Source organism: Martes martes, assembly GCF_963455335.1.
Source record: "Martes martes genome assembly, chromosome: 4".
Classification (NCBI taxonomy): domain Eukaryota; kingdom Metazoa; phylum Chordata; class Mammalia; order Carnivora; family Mustelidae; genus Martes; species Martes martes.
The window spans coordinates 45497871-45520643 of record NC_137891.1 but is presented as its reverse complement, the minus strand read 5'-3'; the positions used below and the strand labels follow the sequence as shown (position 1 = coordinate 45520643).

Genomic DNA, 22773 nt, shown 5'->3' with positions numbered 1-22773 from the left:
AATACTCCAGAAAAGACAACAAAAGAATACAGAGCAGATCAAAAATATTCTTTTAACCATACTGATAAATTAAACATCTTCCCAGTTCCTAGAGAAGAAACAACTCAGGTCTGATGATAACACTCAGGGTACATATTTGTATTTTTTTATATATACATGCAGTAGTAAAATGCCTACTTTTCATTATTTAATGTGCTCAGCTATTTTCAACAAATCTCTTATCTTCATAAAGTCCTGAGTTAAAGAACTCCTTCAGGTAGACATAGATGATTATTAGAAATAGAAGACCCTATCAGTATAACCCAAAGCCTGCTGTTTAAGGTGGTGAAGGCCAGGTAAACAGCACCCTGTAAGAAATTCAGTCTTTTTTTTTTCTTTTTTAAAGATTTTATTTATTTATGTGCCAGAGAAAGAGAAATCACAAGTAGGCAGAAAAGCAGGCAGAGGGGGAGGGAGAAGCAGGGCCCCTGCTGAGCAGAGAGCCTGACGCAGGGTTGGATCCCAGGACCCTGGGATCATGACCTGAGCTGAAGGCAGAGGCTTAACCCACTGAGCCACACATGCGTCCCAGGAATTCAGTCTTAATGAAGTTTGTTTCCAAGTATTCATTATATATTCATCATACATTTACTCACATATTCATTACTCGTCAGTTCATGCCCTTCCTAGAGTAATTTTAACTGTTTTAAGCAGAAGAAATAACAGTTTTCAATATGAACTGCTTTTACTATTTGGCATCAGTGGTATTTCTAAAAACATTTCAAACACTGCCCTCTTGTGATATTTTAGTTAAAGGAATACCATACCTTTTTGAATTTCTTGAAATTCTTCAGTTGACCATAATCATTATTTACACAGGATGCATTTCTGGAGGGAGAGTTACTAACCACCAGTGATCTAAATTCAGTTAATAACACCTTCCTTGGAAGCATATCACCATCATCCTGAAGTTCATCTTTGATCTTAAATGGGGTTAAGATGGATACATAAGCAGAAAAAAATAAGGAAAAAAAAATTACTTGTCATTTGTGAGGCTACAAACAAAAGTTCAAATACATGAAAATAATAGTAAAAAGGGTTTATTTCTGGCACCTGAATTTTGCATTTGGAATCAAATAATATCTATGCCAAATAAGAAAATTATTCAAAAACTAATTTTAGAAACATTTATAACTTCTATGCTAAATGACTAAAAGCATATAGCATTCTAATTTAGTAGTTTATTCTAATACATATCATCTCAATATATAATTTATCTTCTTGCATATATTTTCTTAGCAAAAAATCTCAGTATTGTTTACTTTTCATTAAAACCATAAACTAACATTACAACGATCTGTTCTGTAAGTTCTCATCTAATATATTCAAGCTTTCTTGGATTTTCAGTAATTTGTGTTTTATTATTTCTGACACCTCCAAAAAATTATTAATTCTGGATACACTACTTCATTAACTGAAAGCCACTTTTTAACCACAGATTAATAGTTTTAAATCAGCCTCAAGATTCTTTCTTGTTGCTGGGTAAGTTTCTTTATGTCATTCACTACTAACTGGTTAGTTATATATCAACATTGCTACAGCTGCTCAAAGCTGACCATCTTAGTTTTTTAAACTCTTTTACTATATATTAAATGGCAAGTGGCAACAGGACTAAAATGAAGATGAAAACAAAGGAAAAAAGTGAAAAGTCAAAAGACAAGGTTCATCTACTAGTGACAGAATGTAATTAGGAACTCTTAATTAGTTAACAATGACCTGATGCTTTTGTATTGTGTTTTATCAGTTCCAAATATTTCACATTCATTACTCTATTTGATATAAACAGCAGCTCTGCTGGAAAAGTGTCAACTTGATTTCATAAAGACTTGAGGTTCAGAAATGTGAAAGTGACTTGTTCAGGAGCACACATCTATGCAGTGGAAGGCAGGAAATTACACTTAGGCTTTTCTCCATATTCTTTTTGTTATATCATGGTTTTTTTTGTTATATCATGGGTTTGATCTACCCATTTCCAGAGGAGGCATAATTATGAAACAGATAAAGATTACAGACAGAGAAATAATTAATCCTAAGAATGTAAACTGACAGAAATTGATGAGATATTAGTTCTTAAGTCAAATCTTTATAAAAATTAATAAAAATTTCCTCACAGATAGTTCTTCTTTAGTGGACCATAGTGAATCTTTCTTGAGCTCACATTTCTTCCCAATTTCATTTTCTTGCTAAAGAAATAAAAAGACTTTGTTCATAGAAATTACAAAATGGTACCTTTAAAGATATTTATGTTCTTGACCCCGTTATTTGATTTTCAAGTATCTTTCCTAGAGAAGCTATGAGATGAGAATAGAAATATACAGAGAAAAAGACATTGTAGTATGAGATACAAAAATAAAGATTTGGAAACAATCTAAGTTCGTGTAAGTTATTTTACAATATGAGAAATGATCATAAGCGAATATAAAATAGTACAGAGTAGCATTAACAGTGGATTCTAAGTTTGCAATATAACATTTAAAAAAGAAAATACCAAAATATTAATTATGGTTATCCACAGACAGTAGGATTATCAACAAATTGTTAGGTTTTTGTCTTCTATATTTCTACACAATTATGTATTACTTTATTTTTTAAGATTTTATTTATTTGACAGAGAGAGAGAGAGATCACAAGCAGGCAGAGAGACAGGCAGAAAGAGACGGGGAAGCAGGATCCCTGCTGAGCAGAGAGCCTGATGCAGGGCTTGATCCCAGCACCCTTAGATCATGACCTAAGCCAAAGGCAGAGGCTCAGTCCACTAAGCCACCCAGGCACCCCTATGTATTACTTCTTTTTTTTTTTTTTAAGATTTTATTTATTTATTTGACAGATAGAGATCACAAGTAGACAGAGAGAGAGAGGGGAGGAAGCAGGCTCCCCTGAGCAGAGAGCCCGATGTGGGGTTTGATCCCAGGACCCTGGGACCATGACCTGAGCGGAAGGCAGAGGCTTAACCCACTGAGCCACCCAGGCGCCCGTATTACTTCTATAGTCTAAAATAAAAAGTTGTTAAAAGATTCTATCTAAACTTATATTTAGTATTTAATTTTGAGTCACCCTTAATCCAGGAAAAAGGAAATAGGGTTACTTTAATTGCTCAAGATATTTTTCTGCAATAAAATGGAAATTGCTTTGTATACAGTCATACTATCCCTCACATTCATATATCCAGATGAGGTTCCAAGTGAAAGTGTAGTACATAGATAGCTTTCCAATACTTTCAGTAAAAAATAATCCCTAGGGATACAATAGGTGAGCTAATTGTTTTACATCAAATTTTCAATGATTCAGTAATAAAAATTTTAGTAAGAAAAACTGTAGTAAGAAAATTAGAAAGAAAAGGGCAGAAAAATAAATGTAAATACTTTGTGTTTGCCTAGGGACTAAGGAGAATTAATGTTTTCCTTTTTCAACAGTAAGATTAAAAATTTATACTCCAAGGACACCTGGGTGGCTCAGTTGGTTAGGCAACTGCCTTCGGCTCAGGTCATGATCCCAGCGTCCTGGGATCGAGTCCCACATCGGGCTCCTTGCTTGGTGGGGAGCCTGCTTCTCCCTCTGCCTCTGCCTGTGCTCGCTCTCTCTCTCTCCCTCTCTTTCTCTGACAAATAAATAAATAAAATCTTAAAAAAAAAAAAAAAAAAAATTTATACTCCAAGCCTATCATGTGCTCTTTCACTACTTTTATATACATCATCCTACAATCAGAACAGTTTACTCCCCACACCTTGTCTCCAACCTGCCCTACTCCCTCGAACTTGCTCATCCTCTTGAGCAAGTTATTTCCTATCTCAGAGAATCATATTGTAACCTACCAGGCCCTCAGACTCTAAGCCTGGGAATTATCCTATACTCTTCCCTCTCTCTTGGTGATTGACTCATGCTGAGCCAATCACCAAGTCCTGGAGATTCTACGTTTTAAAGGCCTATCAAACTCATCCTCTCAGACTGCCTTTCATGTCAGCATGCCCACTGCGTACAGTAACTGAATATATGACGCTCTGAGAAAGCTGACAAAAGGAACAGCCAAAAGAGCAGAGCAGTCCTTTGTTTTCATGCCAGTTCAAAACCCAGCTAAGTGACATCGCCAAGTTACTGAATACCTCCTACTGTCAGTTTCTTTTTCTTTTTCTTTTTTTACTGTCAGTTTCTTAACTGGTTCAATACATACAGTACTGCTGCTTCACTGCAGGGCTGCTGTAAAGAGAATGATGGTATCCAGTAAGTGGTAGGTATTACTACTAGGCTTTGGAAGATGCTATAGTTAAGAGAGAGGAGGAAACCTTAATTTAGAATAGGAGGGTGTGGAATGAGGTGAAGAAAAGATGTTCTGTGGACAGTGGGTGCATTTAAGAAGAGGAATGTAAACAAAGATGATGAGTCATATTTACATTTTATGGAGACTAGGAAATTTTAAGGCCAAGATTCAGGCACAGGGGTCATATTTTTTTAAAAAATCTATCTATATATATATATTATTTATAACATATTTAATTTCTATACATAATTATATATGGACATAATATATACCATTTTTAATATACTTCATTTATTTAATATATGTATATGGATATATACCTAGCAGGAGTATCTAGCCAACAGCTTTCAATTTCAGCTTATAGGGGTGCCTGCATGGCACAGTAGGATAAGTGTCTGATTCTTGGTTTCAGCTCAGGTCATGATCTCAGGGTTCTGAGATCAAGTCTCATGATGAGCTCCAAGCTCAGAGCAGGGAGTCTGCTTGTGATTCTCTCCCTCTTCCTCTGCCCTCTAGCCCCCACTCTCTCTAAAATAAATAAATCTTTAAAAAAAAGAAAAAATTTACAGATGTGCTAGAATCTATATTAAATCCCAAAATAGAAAAAGAGTAGTTCTCCCATCAACATATTTCAGGAATTAAATTTCTGAAATATATGTAAGGAATCCAATGTTAAAGGGAAGTATCACATTTTTGCCTTAAAATTACAAAAAGTTTTTTAAATGAAAGGACTGAGAATTTTTTTCCGATCACTTACAAAGCTAGAAAAATTAAGTGCAATGCCTTTAATCCATGAACATCTAGAAGGACTTTACAACAAAATGATAAAAATGAATTAAAAATAATCTCCCAGGGACACCTGGGTGGCACAGTGGGTTATGCCGCTGCCTTCAGCTCAGGTCATGATCCCAGGGTCCTGGGATCGAGTCCCGCATCGGGCTCCTTGCTCAGCAGGGAGCCTGCCTCTCTCTCCACCTCTGCCTGCCTCTCTGCCTGCTTGTGTGCTTGCTCTCTCTCTCTCTTTCTGACAAATAAATAAATAAATAAAATCTTAAAAAAAAAAAATAATAATCTCCCATTGTTTGAGTAAGACTGATGAACTGCAACAAGTTCAGTTTCCTGGCTGCGATAATGTACTGTGCTTACATAAGATGTTACAATTAGGGCAAACAAGATGAAAGGTATATTGGATCTCTCTATATAACTTCTCACAACTACATGTGAATCAACAATTATCTCAAAATACAAAATTGTCAAAAATTATCTTACACTGAAAGCAAAAATACTTTTGTAACAGGTTCTTACTAAAAATGTACGGTGCTAGAACAGTGATTTAACTTTTAGCATACCCAAAGTGTATCACAATCAAATCACTATTCACTCTCCGGTCTTCTGCAACACTTTTTTTTTTTTTAAGATTATTTATTTATTTATTTGACAGAGAGAGAAATCACAAGTAGGCAGAGAGGCAGGCAGATAGAGAGGGAGAAGCAGGCTCCCTGCCGAGCAGAGAGCCTGATGTGGGGCTCAATCCCAGGACCCTGGGATCATGACCAGAGCTGAAGGCAGAGGCTTAACCCACTGAGCCACCCAGCCGCCCCTGCAACACTATTTTTATTCAGAATGTTATTAATTCTAAAATAGTAAAATAAGGACAAAGGAAATTTATGCTTCAGAACCAGAGAGCAAAATAAAATGACTGTATTCCCTGATATCATTACAGAGCATGTAAACCTTGGCTATTAAATGAAAGGTCTTTTTAGATGACAAAAGACTGTTTAATGGTTTCTGTATCACTGGTGTATAACGCTCACTTCCTGGCTCTTCCACTCTGGGATCTAATGCCCAGTTGCTTGGGTGACCATTAGCCCTGGGAAAATGTATAGTCAATGTAGAGTACTCAGGAAGATTAATCAGCAGTCATACAGGAGGGATCGAAGAGTTCTGTTATTAGAGTCACAACCATTTCCAGACAGAACTGTAGCTACTATGAGCAGGGGACCAATCTGGGCTAGAACTTAAAAAAACAAAAAAGGCTATTAAAAGTTAAAGCAGGTAGTAGGACAAGAAAACTAGAGAAAGAAAAGAAGAACATGTCAGAAAAAACTAGAATTAAGTACAGGGAGAAGAACATGGCAGGGAAACTTATTTCCAAAGGTGTAAGCAAAATAATATAAATAGAGTCTAACTTTCTAAAGATTAAATGCTTGTAACATTAAGTGGTCTCAACACAGATTCTGGAATAGTCCAGACCTAAAATAACACCATCAAGTTGTAATACAAGCAGAGTAAACGTGACTTTAAAAAGAGATAAATAAATTTACTAAATTTATTAAATAAATAAATAAATTTACTAAACATAGGAAATCAACCCTTGGATTTCACTAAATCTCACATTAACTTCCACTATAGTAGAAACCGCTAAACTTATAGGATAGTAACTTGTAGGATATATAAACCCACTTAATTCAGTTTACCTCTTCTGTAAAGTGCCAGCTAATCTTTGATAATAAAGAATACCTCTTTCTCTGAAGTTCTCAACTGCCTTAAAGATATCTCAGTATCTGATCTTTCTTACTTATCTAATGCTTAGCTTGCTACGGACAGCAATGTGCCAAGCTTGAAACATTTCCCATACTCTCTTGTAGACTGAGGGTGAGGGATGGGGAATGGTGCAGGCCAGGACTAAATTCTGGCCAACAAGCAAAGTTATAAGTGGGGTTTCTGACAGAGCTCTTTACAAAGTGAGGAGGAACTCTGTGGAAAGGTCTTTACCCCATCCCCTCTCCACCCTGTTTTCCTCCCTATAAAGATGACATGATGGCTAGCGATGTAACCTTGTAGAGAGAAAAACAGATGCCTAAGAAACTTATACCACAGAACTTCTGAGCAGCTTTGGTTACCTACTTCTGGACTTCTTTTATAGGAACAAAATAATCCTATCTTCTTTAAGCCACTGATTTTAGAATTTTTAAAGACAGCAAAACGAATTATTAACCCATAAAATGAGGAAACTTTTTCTGGGAAAAAAAAACTCGATGTATTACATCAGGATCTTCTGGGGTGTTGTTCTGGGTATCTCTATTTTTAGATAAACTCACCAGCTGATTCTGACACAGCTGGTCCACAGAAGGGCACTTAGGATTCACTCAAAAGAAATAATGAGGATTCTCTCCTTCACATTAAGATGCCAATATTTTGGCTAAACAGGACATACACTTTGTTTTTTCAACAGTAGTTACAGATTTATAGTGCTTGATACATACTCAATTCTCAATAAATACCTACTGAATCACAGTACTTCCCAATCACTTAATCCTTATCCTTCTACTTAGTCCTGTCCTTATGCAGTAGCCATTTATAGGAGGGGATGACCACAACCATGAATGAGAGTGAAGCTAACAGACCTATACGAAAGATCAGAATATTACCTTTTAACTTCATGTGGTCAGTGCTCTCACCTAATGACCTAACTATTCTACAGAGAGTAGGCAACTTACTTACACATAAAATAGAAAATAATCTGAAATGGTAATACAAATTATCAACATTCAGGAAAATAGGATAGGATATTATATATCAAAATGAAAATAAAAATTCTTGTGATGTTACACCTATTTCATGCCAAAAATTTATTTAGTAGTTTGTTTTCCTAATTTTCTTCATTTTTCTGTGTTTCTTTTCCTCTATTAAGGCATCTCCTATACTTACCATCAAGGCCAAAGGTCTGATATAGTAGTACAATAATAAGACAGCCTGGAAATCTATTAAAACAATCATGAATAATAATAAGCATAAATTTATTTTTTGTTGCTTATTATATACTATAGAAGAAACACTGTATTTTTAACATTTACCTTATCAACCAACAAATTTTTATACTTAATACTGGGTATTGAAGATATTAATTTTTTCCTCAAGGAAATAGAATGAAGGCTTATACTGTCACAAATTTCTTTTTAACATTCTAAATTTCTATTTGTAGTACTTCTCATTAAAAAATGTTACTTACAGATATTCTGTTATTTTCTGATATTGCTTCATTAAAAGTGCCATTTGTTTCTATATCCAATCTTGGCTTTTTTCTAATATTGACAACTTCCTCTTTCACTCCAATTTCTAACTCTGATTTTGTGTTCTTGAATAACTGATCTAATACTTCATCTTCTATGGCTAAATCATCAATTTCTTTTCTTTTTTCTGATCTTAGTTTTTCTGTAGAAAGAGATTTATTGGCAAAATTTTTCACAGTGGATTTTAAATCTCTATCTGTAAGTAAATTATCTGGTTTCTTTTCCATAGGCTTATTCTGAGATAGATGCTGCTCCTTATTTTTCCATACTGAGGGTGCAGAAGGTTGTGTTTGTTCTAAAAGAGAACAAGACATTTCTATTCTTGCTGATTTGGGTGAAGAAATTTCTTGATTTTCTTCATCTCTTTCCCTTAGATTTAAAAAAGGAGAGAAGAAAGCAAAAACAGAAAATAAACAGCTAAGTAATTTTTTGGTTTGATAATATTCACTCCCCACTGAATTCACAACATTCTTAATTTAATTAATTAATATCACTGGAAATTAAAAAATGGGACATCTGAAACAAAAGCATAATTTGTATGGACACTAATGTTTTTGTAGGTCTGTCAAACCAATGGCTAAAACAATAAGGAGTGGTCTATCTTCTCTGCCAAGGCAGCAGTAGCTAGTAAGTCAATGCAGAGGAAAAGGTAGAAAAATATAAAAATACAAAGCACTTGTTGCCAGGAAACAATAGCTTACTTTAAAATGTAGGGAACTTGTAGGCAGGGAAAAACTACTTGGGAATAAAACCTGATGGATTAATGAGAGCTAGATTCAAGATAGTAAGTCAGAGCGGCTAAATCCAGAATACAGTACAGACTATGTATTGCAAATAATATATGAATATATGACTAAGAATTTTCTGTACAATATTGTTTCATTCATTAAGCACTGAATAAGTACTTTACTCATTTAAATTTCACTAAGGTCCAAAGAGAACATCTCTGCTCCAAGAAGTTAACCAAATTCATGTTAAATTGGAATAGTCAAGGTGATATTTTAATAATACTAATCTACTATCAGGGTGCTGGACAGACTGATTAAGAAGATTCTGTAATAATTCAGGTGGTCAGAATGAGTCAGAGGTCTGGCAAAACAAATAGATGAAAAGGGAAGAATTTATAAAACAATGAAAATAAGAATCACAGTGCTGTTTTGGGAAGGCAAAAGAGAAAGAGTCCAAGATTTTGACAAAATGAACTCCTAACAAAAATAATACATATTCAATGACAGAGAGGAAAAGGTTTAGGACTATTATTTGGGAAAACAGCAGAAAATTCCTGTAGAAAAGTAGAAGTGACACTTAAGAGGTAAGTTAGGACCAAATATATTGATTATCTGTAATAAAGTCATGAAACTCTGAAGGTACAGTTTATGGCATATAAAAAGTAGAGGTAGAAAAAGGGAAAGTCCCCAGAGGGGGCAAAGGGGAAAGTGAGAGAGGCAAAACAACCAGAAGAGGCCCACACTACAAAAACTGAGAAGACACATACAGAGAAGAAAGGTTTGAAAGAACTGAATAGCACCGAAAGGCCACTAGAATTGTCAACTATGTCAATGGCTACTTTCAAGGACATCATGTCAAGATGAAATATTGCTGGTTAAGAAATATTTCATACAGAAATGGGAGCAGTAACAATAATCTCCTTTTCTGAGAAGTTTAACAATGATTGTGAAGAACAAGAGGCAGTAGCTAGAGGAAAGAACCAAGTTTTAAAAAATAAAAGTGAGATAGAGCTTCTGAATAGAGAAGGACCTAGAATAATTAAGTGCTAGAAAAAGAGAGAATAATTAAGGGAGCATGGTCCTAGAGGAAGTGAGAGAAGTTCAAAGAACTGAGGTGTGGGAAAGCTCTTCAAAAGGAGTGCAGCAAAGTGAAACAACAGAGAAGCTTAAGGTATACAGGAAAAAAGGGATGAGGGAGATTCTATAATGACCTTAGTGAAGAAGGAGATACGGACGTTTCTGAGAGGGAATGAGGTCAAAGGGTACGTTTTCTACAGAAACCGTATCCAAGCAGAACACAGACTAAATGCCATTCTATTAATATTTTTCAGAGACACAGAGAGGTTTTATTTAAAAATATACCTTTTTTGGGTAGAAGGCTGAAAGTAGTTTTTGATGGAGTTGGTCTGCAGCTGCTGAAAAGGTTGATCTCTACTTTTATTTACACCTGAGAATTTAGTTGGTGAAAGCTGAAAGGCTGGGATTTTCATTCTTTCCGGATTATCTGATACTGCATTATTATCATCAGAGCTTATTTTGGGGGGTTCCTTCACAGTGGATGTTTCTTGTGAAGGCATTCTGAATTTCTGTTCCACTCTGGAGATTTTGATTTCTTTAGGTCTTTCACTAAAATCCATACTGTAACAAAAGAATGCAATGTAAAAAATCAGATTAATAGCAATTTTTATCAAGAAAAAAAGTCTTCTAAATAGTACTAATGTGATACAACTTTAGAACATAATTTATCTTTAGACAATAATTAAGGGGAATATATTTCACTATACCAAAAAAGTCCCTCCTTTTTCATCAAAGCTCCCTAAAGACAAATGATAACTTTTTCTTCTTCATTCTCTATAGCATACAATGTCTGGCATACTCTGCTATAAGAAACTGTCATATAAATATGGTGTGTCAACCTAGTATTCTGTAATAAATTAAACCAAGTGATAATCTTAGATAATTTTTGCTTTGTTAAAATTTTACAATTATTTTCGTGCAAAAAATTAATAAAAAAAGGAAAATAAAAAAAGAACAATCTCCTATAATTCCAGCATCATACATATTGAGATATTTAGATCCCATTTAGATCTAAATGAGATGATTTTAGATTCAGATGAATTGATATGGTTATATTCCAGCCAGATGGCAGGAATATAGAGGAACTGATACGGTTACATTTCAGCCAGATGGCAGTCCCTAGAATAGAATGTAACTCTCTACTAACAGAAAAATATTTAAAACATACACTCACACACACATACACATAGTTCCACAATGTATGGTTACATAAACTACCGTTAATATTCTTCATTTCACAAAAAACAAGTAAACTGGTCATATACATGACTCTCAAAACATTAACAGTTTCTCCTTAAAAACTTACATCTGAAAAAAAAAACAACTTACATCTGGCCTCAATATAAAAAAAAAAGTATTAAAAATTTAAATATGACCCAAAATAGTGATATCACAAGTATTTTTCAATGAGTAGTTCATTAATGTATTACTTAAAAATACAATACGCTCTCTTAAATGAAAAATACCACAGAATACAAATGACCTACCCCATTCCATGAAACCCTCAAAGAACAACAAAAAACCTCTTCGAAAAAAACCACTAGAAAACTAGAAAACTATCTTTATGAACAAATATTAGTTATTTAGATAGCCAGGTAGACACACAGAAAGTATCTCCAAAGTTATACTCAGATAAAGGCAATATTATAGTACAAATTTATTTCAAACTTGCTTCAACAATCACAAATAAAGTACTATAATTCTTTACAGTCTTCTATGTACATTTTTAAGGAACAAAAACAAAAAAACTTTATCATCAGACAGGGGTTAGGATAAACTATGGCTTACAGGCCAAATCTGGCTTGCCACTTGTTTTCATAAATTAAGTTTTATTGGAACACAGCCACACACATTCATTTACATGTTGTCTAAGGCAGCTTTCATGCTACAAAGGCAAAGCGGAGTAGCTATTAACACAGATCACTCTACTCACAAAGCCAAAAAGATTTACTGTCTGGACTTTTACATAAAGTTTACTAATCCTTGACCTACTGTATTATTTTCTCTGGCATCCCGTTCTCCCATGCTTTATCTCCTAAGAGCTGATCTGATAAAGACAATGACTTTACCTCTTGAATATACTATTAATTTACTGATATTATGAATAACAATAGTTTGTTAACAATAAAGCTTTACCATGTATCTGCTTGTGATTCCGTGTCCGCTATGTGTGTTGTGGTATTCAGTGGGGCACTTGGCATTAGGTTTTCATTGACTGACAAGCCTTGGGAAAGGCTTGGCCCTGGAGTCATCTTCAATGCTGTAAATCACACAAGTGAAAGGAAGAATCAAAACTGCTAGACACAAGATGGACATTCTGTCACTTAAAATGGCTAGACTGTGTCATGCTGAGGGAATTAAGTAGGCAACACAGCTACCTTCACTCAATGGAACCAACAAATATTTAATGAAATAGCTCTATAAAAGCAGCCTGTTGGCACCTGTAATGGAATCACTTAAATCAAATCATTTTAAAGCTACATCAAATCCTTTGTGAAGTATTACCAACTTAAATAAAAATAAAATCAACTTATGTTATAATTCAAATTATGATTTGAGTTAGGAGACAAAAACTGCATTTCTTCCCCACAGAAAGAGTATCAACTCAACTGCTGTCACAAATAAAAATTAATGTGAGTTTCACTTTCTGAAGGAATACTATTTGAAAAGAAGATATAAATAGTTTTAGGCATAAATTCCGTAGCCACTCCAGAAAACCATTAATGATTACTTCATCTTTTAGTTTACTAGAATAGCAACTTAAGTCAAGTGATATTCTTCTGGCATACTTTCCGTGAACCTCCCACACTGAATCAGGTATTCTTCATTTCAGCTTCCATACTACCCTTTACATCACTCTGCTAACTTTTAACACACTAATCATCAGCTGCATGCATTAAGTTATTTAACCTCTCCATACCTTAGCTTCCTCATCAGGACCATCTCGTTTTGAGGATAAAATGAACTGATAAATGGACAGCACTTAGAAAAATGCTTGGAACACAGTAAGTACAATGCAAGTATTAGCTGTTATCATCATCATCACTTTATACTACACTTGTTTACTTGTTACTTTCCATTATTAGACTTGGAATCTCCTTGAGAACAGGACCTGGTTCTTGTTCATTTCTAAATCTGCAGTCCCAGAGCAAAGTTTGGGACATGAGAGATATAAATAAGTTAATGGAATTAAATCATTAAATGAAAAATTTTAAAAGTTGACATTTACTAAGTATCTAAGCTAAATCATCACTGGTTAGGTCCTCATGACATAGGTTGTGCTTAGTAAATGTTTATTACTGATTCCAAATTCTGCCACTTTCCTTATGTGATCTCCTTAGAAGCTCATTGTCATTTCCTTAAACACACATATCCCTAGAATTCATTTCAGCTTACACAGAAGTTTGTAAAAAATAGTAATTACGAATGCTTGTATTGTCACTAAAAGAAACTGTAAGTTGGATTTAATGATCCCAGAATAAGGGATCTTTGTCAACAAAAGATTCACAATGTTCTCCTTGCTAAAAATATTACAGGGGCAGGGCTCTGATTTGCTCACCTCTTTATCCCAAGTATTTAAAATAATTACAGGTATGTAACAGATGTTCAATAAATGCTTGTTGAATTCATAAACAAACATAGACGGAAGAAAGTAAGGAGGGGAAAAAGGGAGGGAGAGACACATGCATTTATCCTATTCCCGCCCAATGGGTTATATTCTAAAACTGTTTATAAATCACATGTCTAGGAGTTGGAGCCTACACAGACCCATCTATAAGTATGTGCAAGAAGTAATACTACTAATTAAAATGTTGATTTTCACTCCTTATGACTCTGTTTCTATATGAAATGATACAGAAAAGGTACTGGTCTAAATGTTCAGAAAACTCACATTTTAGGATTGGGTTGGCCATGAATCATTTACGGAATCTTAACTGTTCTCAGCCTTACAAGCTTGTTTACCTTTTAATAGAAAGACAGATTAGATGATCTCTAAGGCCCTTTTGGCCATGAACACATTTCCAACAGTGGATGATAAAACTTTGTTGCTCCACACTGGCAAAGATAATCCTATGTGCCAATAATTTAGTTCAATTAAGCAAATATTCACACCCCATACAAACAAGTACTGTGCTTGGTGGTGCTGTCAGGGGATCCAAAATTAATTAGAGCTTATAACTCATTTAGCTGCTAAAAAGGCATGGAACCAACCACTTATATTTCAGAGTAGGAAGAAAGTCTAGCTAGAATGCAAAAACGTTATTGGGGTACAGAAAATAACAATTCTGACTTGGAGAAGAATTATGGGAGAGAAAACAACTTAGAAAAACTTCATGAGGAGGTGAGCATCTGCCAAACGAGTCAAATTTTGAAGAGCAGTGTTAGCATTCTAGAACAGGGACTAGGATGAACAAGACTGAGGAGTGTGGAAATTATAAATAATATGGCACATATAAACTGTAGGGAGATGTATTTTTAAAAAATAAAGACAGGAGGAGAAAGGCTAAACTGTTGAGAACTCAGAACTCTAGACGAATGGCTTAGGGTTTTATTTTATAAATAATGAGCTAGTAAAAGGTTTTAAGAAAAAGTAGATTCTGCTGGCAAAGTGAAATGTTAACTGTAGAGATGAGTATGGAGGCAGGACCATTACTGCCGGCAACTCTAATAGCCCTCAGGAAAGGAAGACAATGGAAAGTTCAAGTGCGGCAGTGGCTGTGAGAATGGATAGTGGAAGACCTCTTGAGCGGAAGCTGTACAAGGAGAATTTCAGGTCTTGTTTTAGCTTTTCCCTGGTGGCTGGCTTTAACTGAACTTACCAGTTGTGTCTGTTTGCCTATTAATTGCTTGAAGCCTGACCTTTAGAATATAAAGTTCACAATAACAGATATCTTGTTTTACTTTATTCACCACTGTATCTTCAGCACTTCTTTAGAAATAGTGCCCAGTAGTACATGGCAGCCACAAATGTTTATCAAAATAAAATGGTAAATAGATGAGTTTCAAAAGGTGGTGAAAATCGTTATCCCTAACAAGTACACAGTAATGTGCACAGAGCTTATCACCAAGTTACAATTAAAACTGTTAAAAAAAATCAATAAAATAATGTTTTCATTACCTGTACTGGGCTGGCCCTGAGGATCACAATAATTCTCCGTAGTCATGAAAATGACTGCCAATCCAATTTCTGCTTCAGGAATAGGTCTAAGCCCCTGCCTATGAGAATAAAATAGTTTAAGCATGATAATATATTAAAATTAACAACCTCTATTAACATGATGTCAAGTGAAATCTTTTTATTCCTTCCCCAAAGAGATAACACAATTTAATGGTAATGGAGAGAATTTCAAATACACAGAGTACTGGCCTACTCAACTGGGGAAATATTATACTGGGCAAGCCCACTACCTTTAGCAAGTCAGTCATCTCACCTGTAAAATATAGGCCTAGAGTAAAGGAGATAGAGCCTTCCACTTCCGAAATTCTTTAACTTTCAGAAAAAGAAAACAGTAATACCAGATGAAGCAATAAAATAAGTTTTTATAAGCACATCTATTACTAGGATCCAAAGATAAAACTTAAAAGACAGAAGAGGGCAGAAAGGGACAGAGACAGAAAAGTTCAAAGAAATATCATAAGCTGTATCTCTCTACATGTTTTGCAATTTTAAGTTTAGTAAATAAAATCATTTTACCAAACTTACATGTATCAAGGAATCTTCTTAAAGGAATCTTATAGTGAACCTACCTTCTGTTTTCTATTATGTGAACGAGACAAAGACAACTTAGTAACACTAAGTTTTTTTATATAAAACTATACCTCAGAGTTTAAGAACTACAAAACTCCTTTTTTTTTTTTTTGTTAAGATTTTATTTACTTATTTGAGAGAAGGAGTGAGTGACAAAGAGGACAAGCTGGGGAAGGCACAGGGGAAGAGGGAGGAACAGGCTCCCTGCTTAGCAGGGTACCTGATGCTGGGCTCCATCCCAGTACCCCAGGATGATGACCTGAGCTGAAGGCAGATGTTTAACCGACTCAGCCAACCAGGCGCCCCAAAACTACTTTAAATACTTATTGCAAAGATACTTTAAGTGGTTGTAGTAGTTTTAAAGGTATTTTTCAAATGCCTACTGTTTGTTTTTTGTATGTCCTGGGTTAATGTAACAGAACTCAACTATATGTGCAATTATAACATGAAAATATATTTTTAAAGTATTATAATCAAGTGATCACATATATACTTACAGTTTAGGCAATTCAAAATTGGTATTTTATTATCTTACTTTTTTAAACAATAAATATATTATGTAAATTAGAAAGAATGGCTCCATAAAATAATATATAATTTATATATAATCATATATATAATTAACATACAATTATATATTAGATATATAATTAATTTAAATATATAAGTAATAATATATATAATTATATATATAATTAATAATAATGTTATACAGATAATTACCTTATTCTACATGGGGAAACATTCTAAATGGGGAAACACAACCTTTTAAAATCAATAGCGAGATAAATGTGGCTACTAAGACTACCTCTACATAACACTGCTCTAGACGTCCTGGTAGGTACAAAACAGAGAGAAAAAGGAGAAGCATCAGAAGTACACGGCTTAAAAAAAAAAGGATAGAAACATTATAGATAATATGATTTTTACAAAAAAAAAGGACTATAGATACATTAGAAATAAAAGGGGAGTCTAACAAGGTGGCAGGATATGATTAATATCTAAATGTCTATTGAATTTATATACACTGGCAATAAACAACTAGAAAATGTGATTAAAGGGATAATATTATCTATTTATATTCTACCTATCAGATACATAATATCTACCACAGAATATATAGTACCTTGGAATAAATCTAAAATATACTCAAGATCTTTACAGGGAAATTATAAAAATTGTTTAATTCTCACCAAACTGATTTGTGATTTCAATGGAATTCCTAATAAAAATCCCAACAGGATCTTTGAAAAGATGATTCTAAAATGTATATGGAAAAATAGAGAGCCAAGAATGAACAGCATGCTTCTAAAGAAGACCAGAGACATTTGCCATACCAGATATGAGGACTCACTTAAAGTCACAGTGATTAAGACAATGTGGTAAATGTGGTGTTGGTATAAGGACATATTGACCAACAGAACAGAGAAAAGCCAAGAACACTCCTATGTATGTATGGGACATTGGTATAAAGTAGAATCAATTCCAAATAGATTAAAAGCAAATTTCAAAAAGAAAGTATCAAAACACTAGCAACAAATTAGTAAAAAATTAGGTGAGTATCTTTTTGATCTATGAATAGAAAGAGATTTCTTAAAATACAAAAAGCGCTAAGAAAGAAAAGGTTGTTAATTTTTAGTATATTAAATTAAGAACTTTCATGTATCACACAGTAAAATATTAATTATGAAGTGGTAAAAATTCTGCAACATATACGAGTGAAAAAAGGATTAATATTGAGAAATAGAAAGAACTTCTACAAATAAAAAAGAATACACAAATATATAATTAACATATGATCCAGGAACTGCACTCTAGGGCATTTATTCCAAAGAAATGAAAACTTACATTCACAAAGAAACTTGTACATGTGTGTTTACAGAGGTTTTATTTGTAACAAAAATTGGAAAAAAATGTTAAGAATGACTTAAAAACTAGTATACACACATCTATATATACACAATACTACTCAGCAATTAAAAAGGATGAATGATACAAACAACTTAGATGAACCTCCAAAAAAGCTTTGCTGAATGAGAAAAACCAGTGCTAAAGTGTATATACTATGATTTCATTTATGTAACACTTTTTTAAAAGACAAAATTTTAGAAATGGAGAATGAATTAGTGGTTTTCCAGGATTTGGGGACATGGAGTGAGAGATGGGGAGAGAAGGAGGGAAGTGGGTATGGTTATAAAAGAATAGGACAGATCTTTGTGGGGATGAAACTGTTCTTTATCTTGACTAAGGTGGTGATGTATGTACCAACAAGCGATAAAACTGGATAGAACTAAAACACATACACACACACACACGCACACAAACAGGGAAATCCATATAAAAAACTACAATTAGAAAACTGGGTAAAAAACATGAGCAGAGGGGTGCCTGGGTGGCTCAGCTGGTTAAGTCTCTGCCTTGGGCTCGGGTCATGATCTCAGGGTCCTGGGATCGAGCCCCACACTGGGCTCTCTGCTCAGTGGGGAGCCTGCTTCCCCCTCTCTCTGCCTGCCTCTCTGCCTACTTGTGATCTCTGTCAAATAAATAAACAAAAATCTAAAAAACAAAAAAAGCCCCAAAACATGAGCAGATATTTCAGAACAGGAAAAACAGACATCCATTAAATATCAGAAAAAATGTTAACCATCACTGGTGATGAGAAAAACAGAAACAAAAATCATGAGATATGATTATATATCTATTTAATTAGCAAACACTGTAAAGTCTAACAATACCAAGTGTTGAAAACAATGTGCATCTACTTGATCTTAACCTGTGACCCAGCGGTTCTAACCCTAAGAATATTCTCCAAAGAATATCCTGCAGAAGCACGATCATGAAATGTACAAAAACGATCTCAGTAGCAGTTTTTACACAATAAAATGTAATTCTTGTACATCCTTCTACATTATTAACTCAGTATAATAAAAAAGTTACAGATCAAATGGTCTTTATTTTTTTTATTAATAAAGATAATTCTGTACCTCTGGAGCTGATCCATAATTGAGTGAATCCATTTTTTCTGAGAGTCAGGAATTAGAGTCTGTGAACTTGTTATTCCTACATCAATGACGCAAATTCCAGGAGCTGAAAAGAAACTATCTTTTTCTTCATTTTCTTCTGTTATCAACCTGGCATTTCCTCCTCCAAAAATAATTGCTGAACTTAACTTTTTATGCTAAAAATCGAAATAGAAAAAATAAAATGAAGTAGCCACATTCAATTCCTTGAATACATTCTTTTAAATTTATTTTAATTCCAGTGCAGTTAACAGTGTTTTATTAGTTTCAGGTATACAGTATAGTAATTCTACATTTCCATATCACCCAGTGCTCATCACAAGTACACATCACAGACCCCATCACCTATTTCACCCATCCCCCCACCTCCTCTCCTTTGATAACCATCAGTTTGTTGTCTACAGTTAAGAATCTATTCCTTGGTTTGCCTCTCTTTTCCTTCTATTTGCTCATTTGTTTTGTTTCTTAAATTCTACACATGAATGAAATCATAAGGTATTTGTCTTTCTCTGAATGACTTATTTAGCTTAGCATTATACTCTAGCTCCATCCCCATCATTGCAAATGGCAAGTTTCATTATTTTTTATGGCTGAGTAATATTCCATTGTATATATACATCTTTATCCATTCATTTATATTAGAAAAGTAAAATAAAAGTAGAACTGAAATAGAATTGGTTCTACTTTTTGAGAAGACAATCCCAGCTTCCACTCAGAAAATCCCCAGTTCACCAGATATCTCTGCAGCCTTGGAACTGTTACATTCTTTGCATTTCCTTATCATACTTAAATCACAGTACTCTGTAGGCTTGCTTACATTTTCCACCTACAACATAAACTCTTTGAATCCCCATTTCAGCACACTGAAGACATTCAACACCTATTTACTAACTGACCAAGTAAGGACTTAAATTAGTTTTCTATCCCCACCCCCTCACTTATATATTTATATAAACTTAATTAATTGGCCAATTAACATATGTCAAAAAAAATATCTCAGATACATGAATACCAGGCAAGTTCTGTTGCCTAGACAGTTTCACTTCACACTTCCATATAAAATTTCAAAAAAAAACTATTGATAACAATAATAATTTATCTAGTTGATAATGTTTTCTTCAGCAAAATTTAGCTCATAAGATTACCTGTTTAGCACTCAAAAATACAAACGTTTTCCCTTTGAAGATTTGCTTTCTTTCTTGTCGTCCTGACAGATCAATGTTTTTATTTCCAATAGCTGGTTCATCAATAGGTGGGTAAAAGCTGTAAAAAAAAAAAATTTACGGTATATTTTAAATACATACTATTCTCTATGTATACTGTTATACTGAAAAGAGTGGCTATCTAGACAGGAAGGTTTTAATTTTCATAGTATCATTAATTCATCATTAAACTATTATTTTTTTAAAGTAAGGGTTTTATCTGGAACAAAATGGTGACAGATGCCAAACAGAACAGCATAACTGTTCCTTATTTTTGAAAAAAATATAATCCAAGGGTAGACAATCCTAAAGTACAGTTTAATATACAAGAGTCAAACAAGTTTTGTGAATTACAAAAGGTTGAAAGAGACACTGTCCACAAAGATCAAATTCTATTCGCATCTTGTGTTTCCCGGGAACCAATGTGTGTTAACAATGTTCACATCCAATTCTATGAACTACTATTTTAAGTGTTTTATTAGAGATCCCTTTAGAGAAGCTCAGGAAATTATAAAACTTAAAATATTTGTCAATTTAAATAAAATTTCCAAAGTGAGATTAGAAAACACAATCTTTGGGGGCACCTGGGTGGCTCAGTTCATTAAGTGTCTGACTCTTGATTTGAGCTCAGGTCATCATCTTGAGGTTGTGGGAGCAGCAGACTATGCACTGGGTATGCAGCTTGCTTGGGATTCTCTCTCCCTCCTACGCCCCCACCAAAAACACACTTTTAGCTCTTTAACATAATGCTGTAAGATAAGAACATCTTAATCATCCATGACAATGAGGGAAAAGAAGAAAATACATAAAATCAACAGGTAATTCTTAAGCCTCACATCAGTTCAGTTTCAACTTTCTGTATAATCAAACCTTCTGCTACAGCAATTTATAATTGATCAGTCCTTCAGCTTAACTCTCTACCTTCAGGTAAAAATTACTAGTTACTAATGCTCATGGATAAGAAAATTCAGTATTGTCAAGATTTCAGTTCTTCCCAACTTGATCTATAGATTAAATGTAACCCCAGTAAACCCCCAGCAAGTTATTTTGTGGGTACTCACAAACGGATTCTGAAGTTTACATAGAGGCAAAAGACCTAGAATAGCCAACATAACATTAAGGAAGAACAAAGTTGGAGTACTAATATGATCCAAATTCAAGATTTACTATCAAGGTACAGTAATCAAGAAGAGTCTGGTATTATGAAAAAAATAAAAGAGAATAGAGAGCCCAGAAATAGACTGACATAAATTAGTCAAGCGATCTTTAACAAAGGAACAAAGGCCGTTCAATGGAGCTCAGATAGTGTTTTTAACAAATGATGATGATACTGGGACGTTTCACATTAAAAAAAAAAAAAATCTAGATGCAGACCTTACAGTGTTCACAAAAATTAACTCAAAATGGATCACAGACCTAAAGTAAAATGCTAAACTATAAAACTCCTAGAAGATAACATAAATAATAGAAGAAAATCTAGATGACCTTTGTTATGGCAGTGACTTTTTAGATACATCAGGCATGATCTATGAATGAAGTAATTATAAGCTAGACTCACTAAAATTTAAAACTTCTAAAAAAAATTTTTGAACTTCTGCTCCATGAGAGACGTCAAGAAAACGAGATGTACAAGAAAGTGGGAGAAAATATTTGCAAAACTCACATCTGATAAAGGTCTGTTATCCAAAATATACAAAGAACTCTCAAAATTCAACAGTAAGAAAACAAACAATCTGATTAAAAAATGGGACAAATCTTATAGCAACTTCTTGCTAGACATGTCTCCAGAGGCAAGGGAAACAAAAGCAAAAATGAACTACTGGGACTTCATCAGGATAAAAAGCTTTTGCACAGCAAAGAAAACAACAAAATCAAAAGGCAACCTAGGGAATGGAAGAAGATATTTGCAAATGTCTTATCAGGTAAAGGGCTAGCATCCAAAATCTATAAAGAACATATCAAACTCAAGAGCCCAAAAAACAAAAAATCCAATCAAGAAATGGGCAGAAGACATGAACAGACATTTCTCTAAAGAAGACAAACAAATGGCTAACAGAAACATGAAAAAATGCTCAACATCACTCCTCATCAGGAAAAGACAAATCAAAACAAAAACAGTATCATCTCACACTAGTCAGAATGGCTAAAATTAACAACTCAGGAAACACCAGACATTGGCAAGGATGCAGAAGGGGAACCCTCTTATACTCTTGGTGGAAATACTTGGTGGAAATACAAATTGACAGTCACTCTGGAAAACAGTATGGAAGTTTCTCAAAAAGTTAAAAATAGAACTACCCTACAACCCACAATTGCACTACTGGGTACTTATCCAAAGGACACAAAGAAAATGATTCAAAGGGACACAGGCACCCCAATGTTTATAGCAGCAATGTCCATAATAGCCAAAATATGAAAAGAGCCCAGATGTCCATTGACAGATATATGGATAAAGATGTGATATAGATACACATACACACACACACACACACACACACACACACACACGATGGAGTATTACTCAGTCATCCAAAAGAATGAAATCTTGCCATTTGCAATAACACGGATGGAACTAGAGAGTATTATGCTAAGTGACCTAAGTCAGTCAGAGAAAGACAAATACCATAGGA

General features: G+C 34.1%; 1 protein-coding gene across 3 annotated transcripts in view; it reads right to left on the bottom strand.

Moving 5' to 3' along the window:
• Positions 1-22773, bottom strand: part of NBN (nibrin) — a 50390-nt gene that overhangs the window by 13766 nt on the left and 13851 nt on the right. For all 3 annotated transcript variants that reach the window (XM_080800847.1, XM_080800849.1, XM_080800848.1), the window contains 8 exons: positions 20087-20204; positions 18906-19099; positions 15292-15389; positions 12309-12432; positions 10458-10733; positions 8307-8736; positions 2151-2222; positions 807-962 (listed from right to left, as the gene is read on the bottom strand). In XM_080800847.1, coding sequence (XP_080656973.1) covers positions 807-962; positions 2151-2222; positions 8307-8736; positions 10458-10733; positions 12309-12432; positions 15292-15389; positions 18906-19099; positions 20087-20204 — 1468 coding nt within the window. The remainder of the gene's footprint in view (positions 1-806; positions 963-2150; positions 2223-8306; positions 8737-10457; positions 10734-12308; positions 12433-15291; positions 15390-18905; positions 19100-20086; positions 20205-22773) is intronic.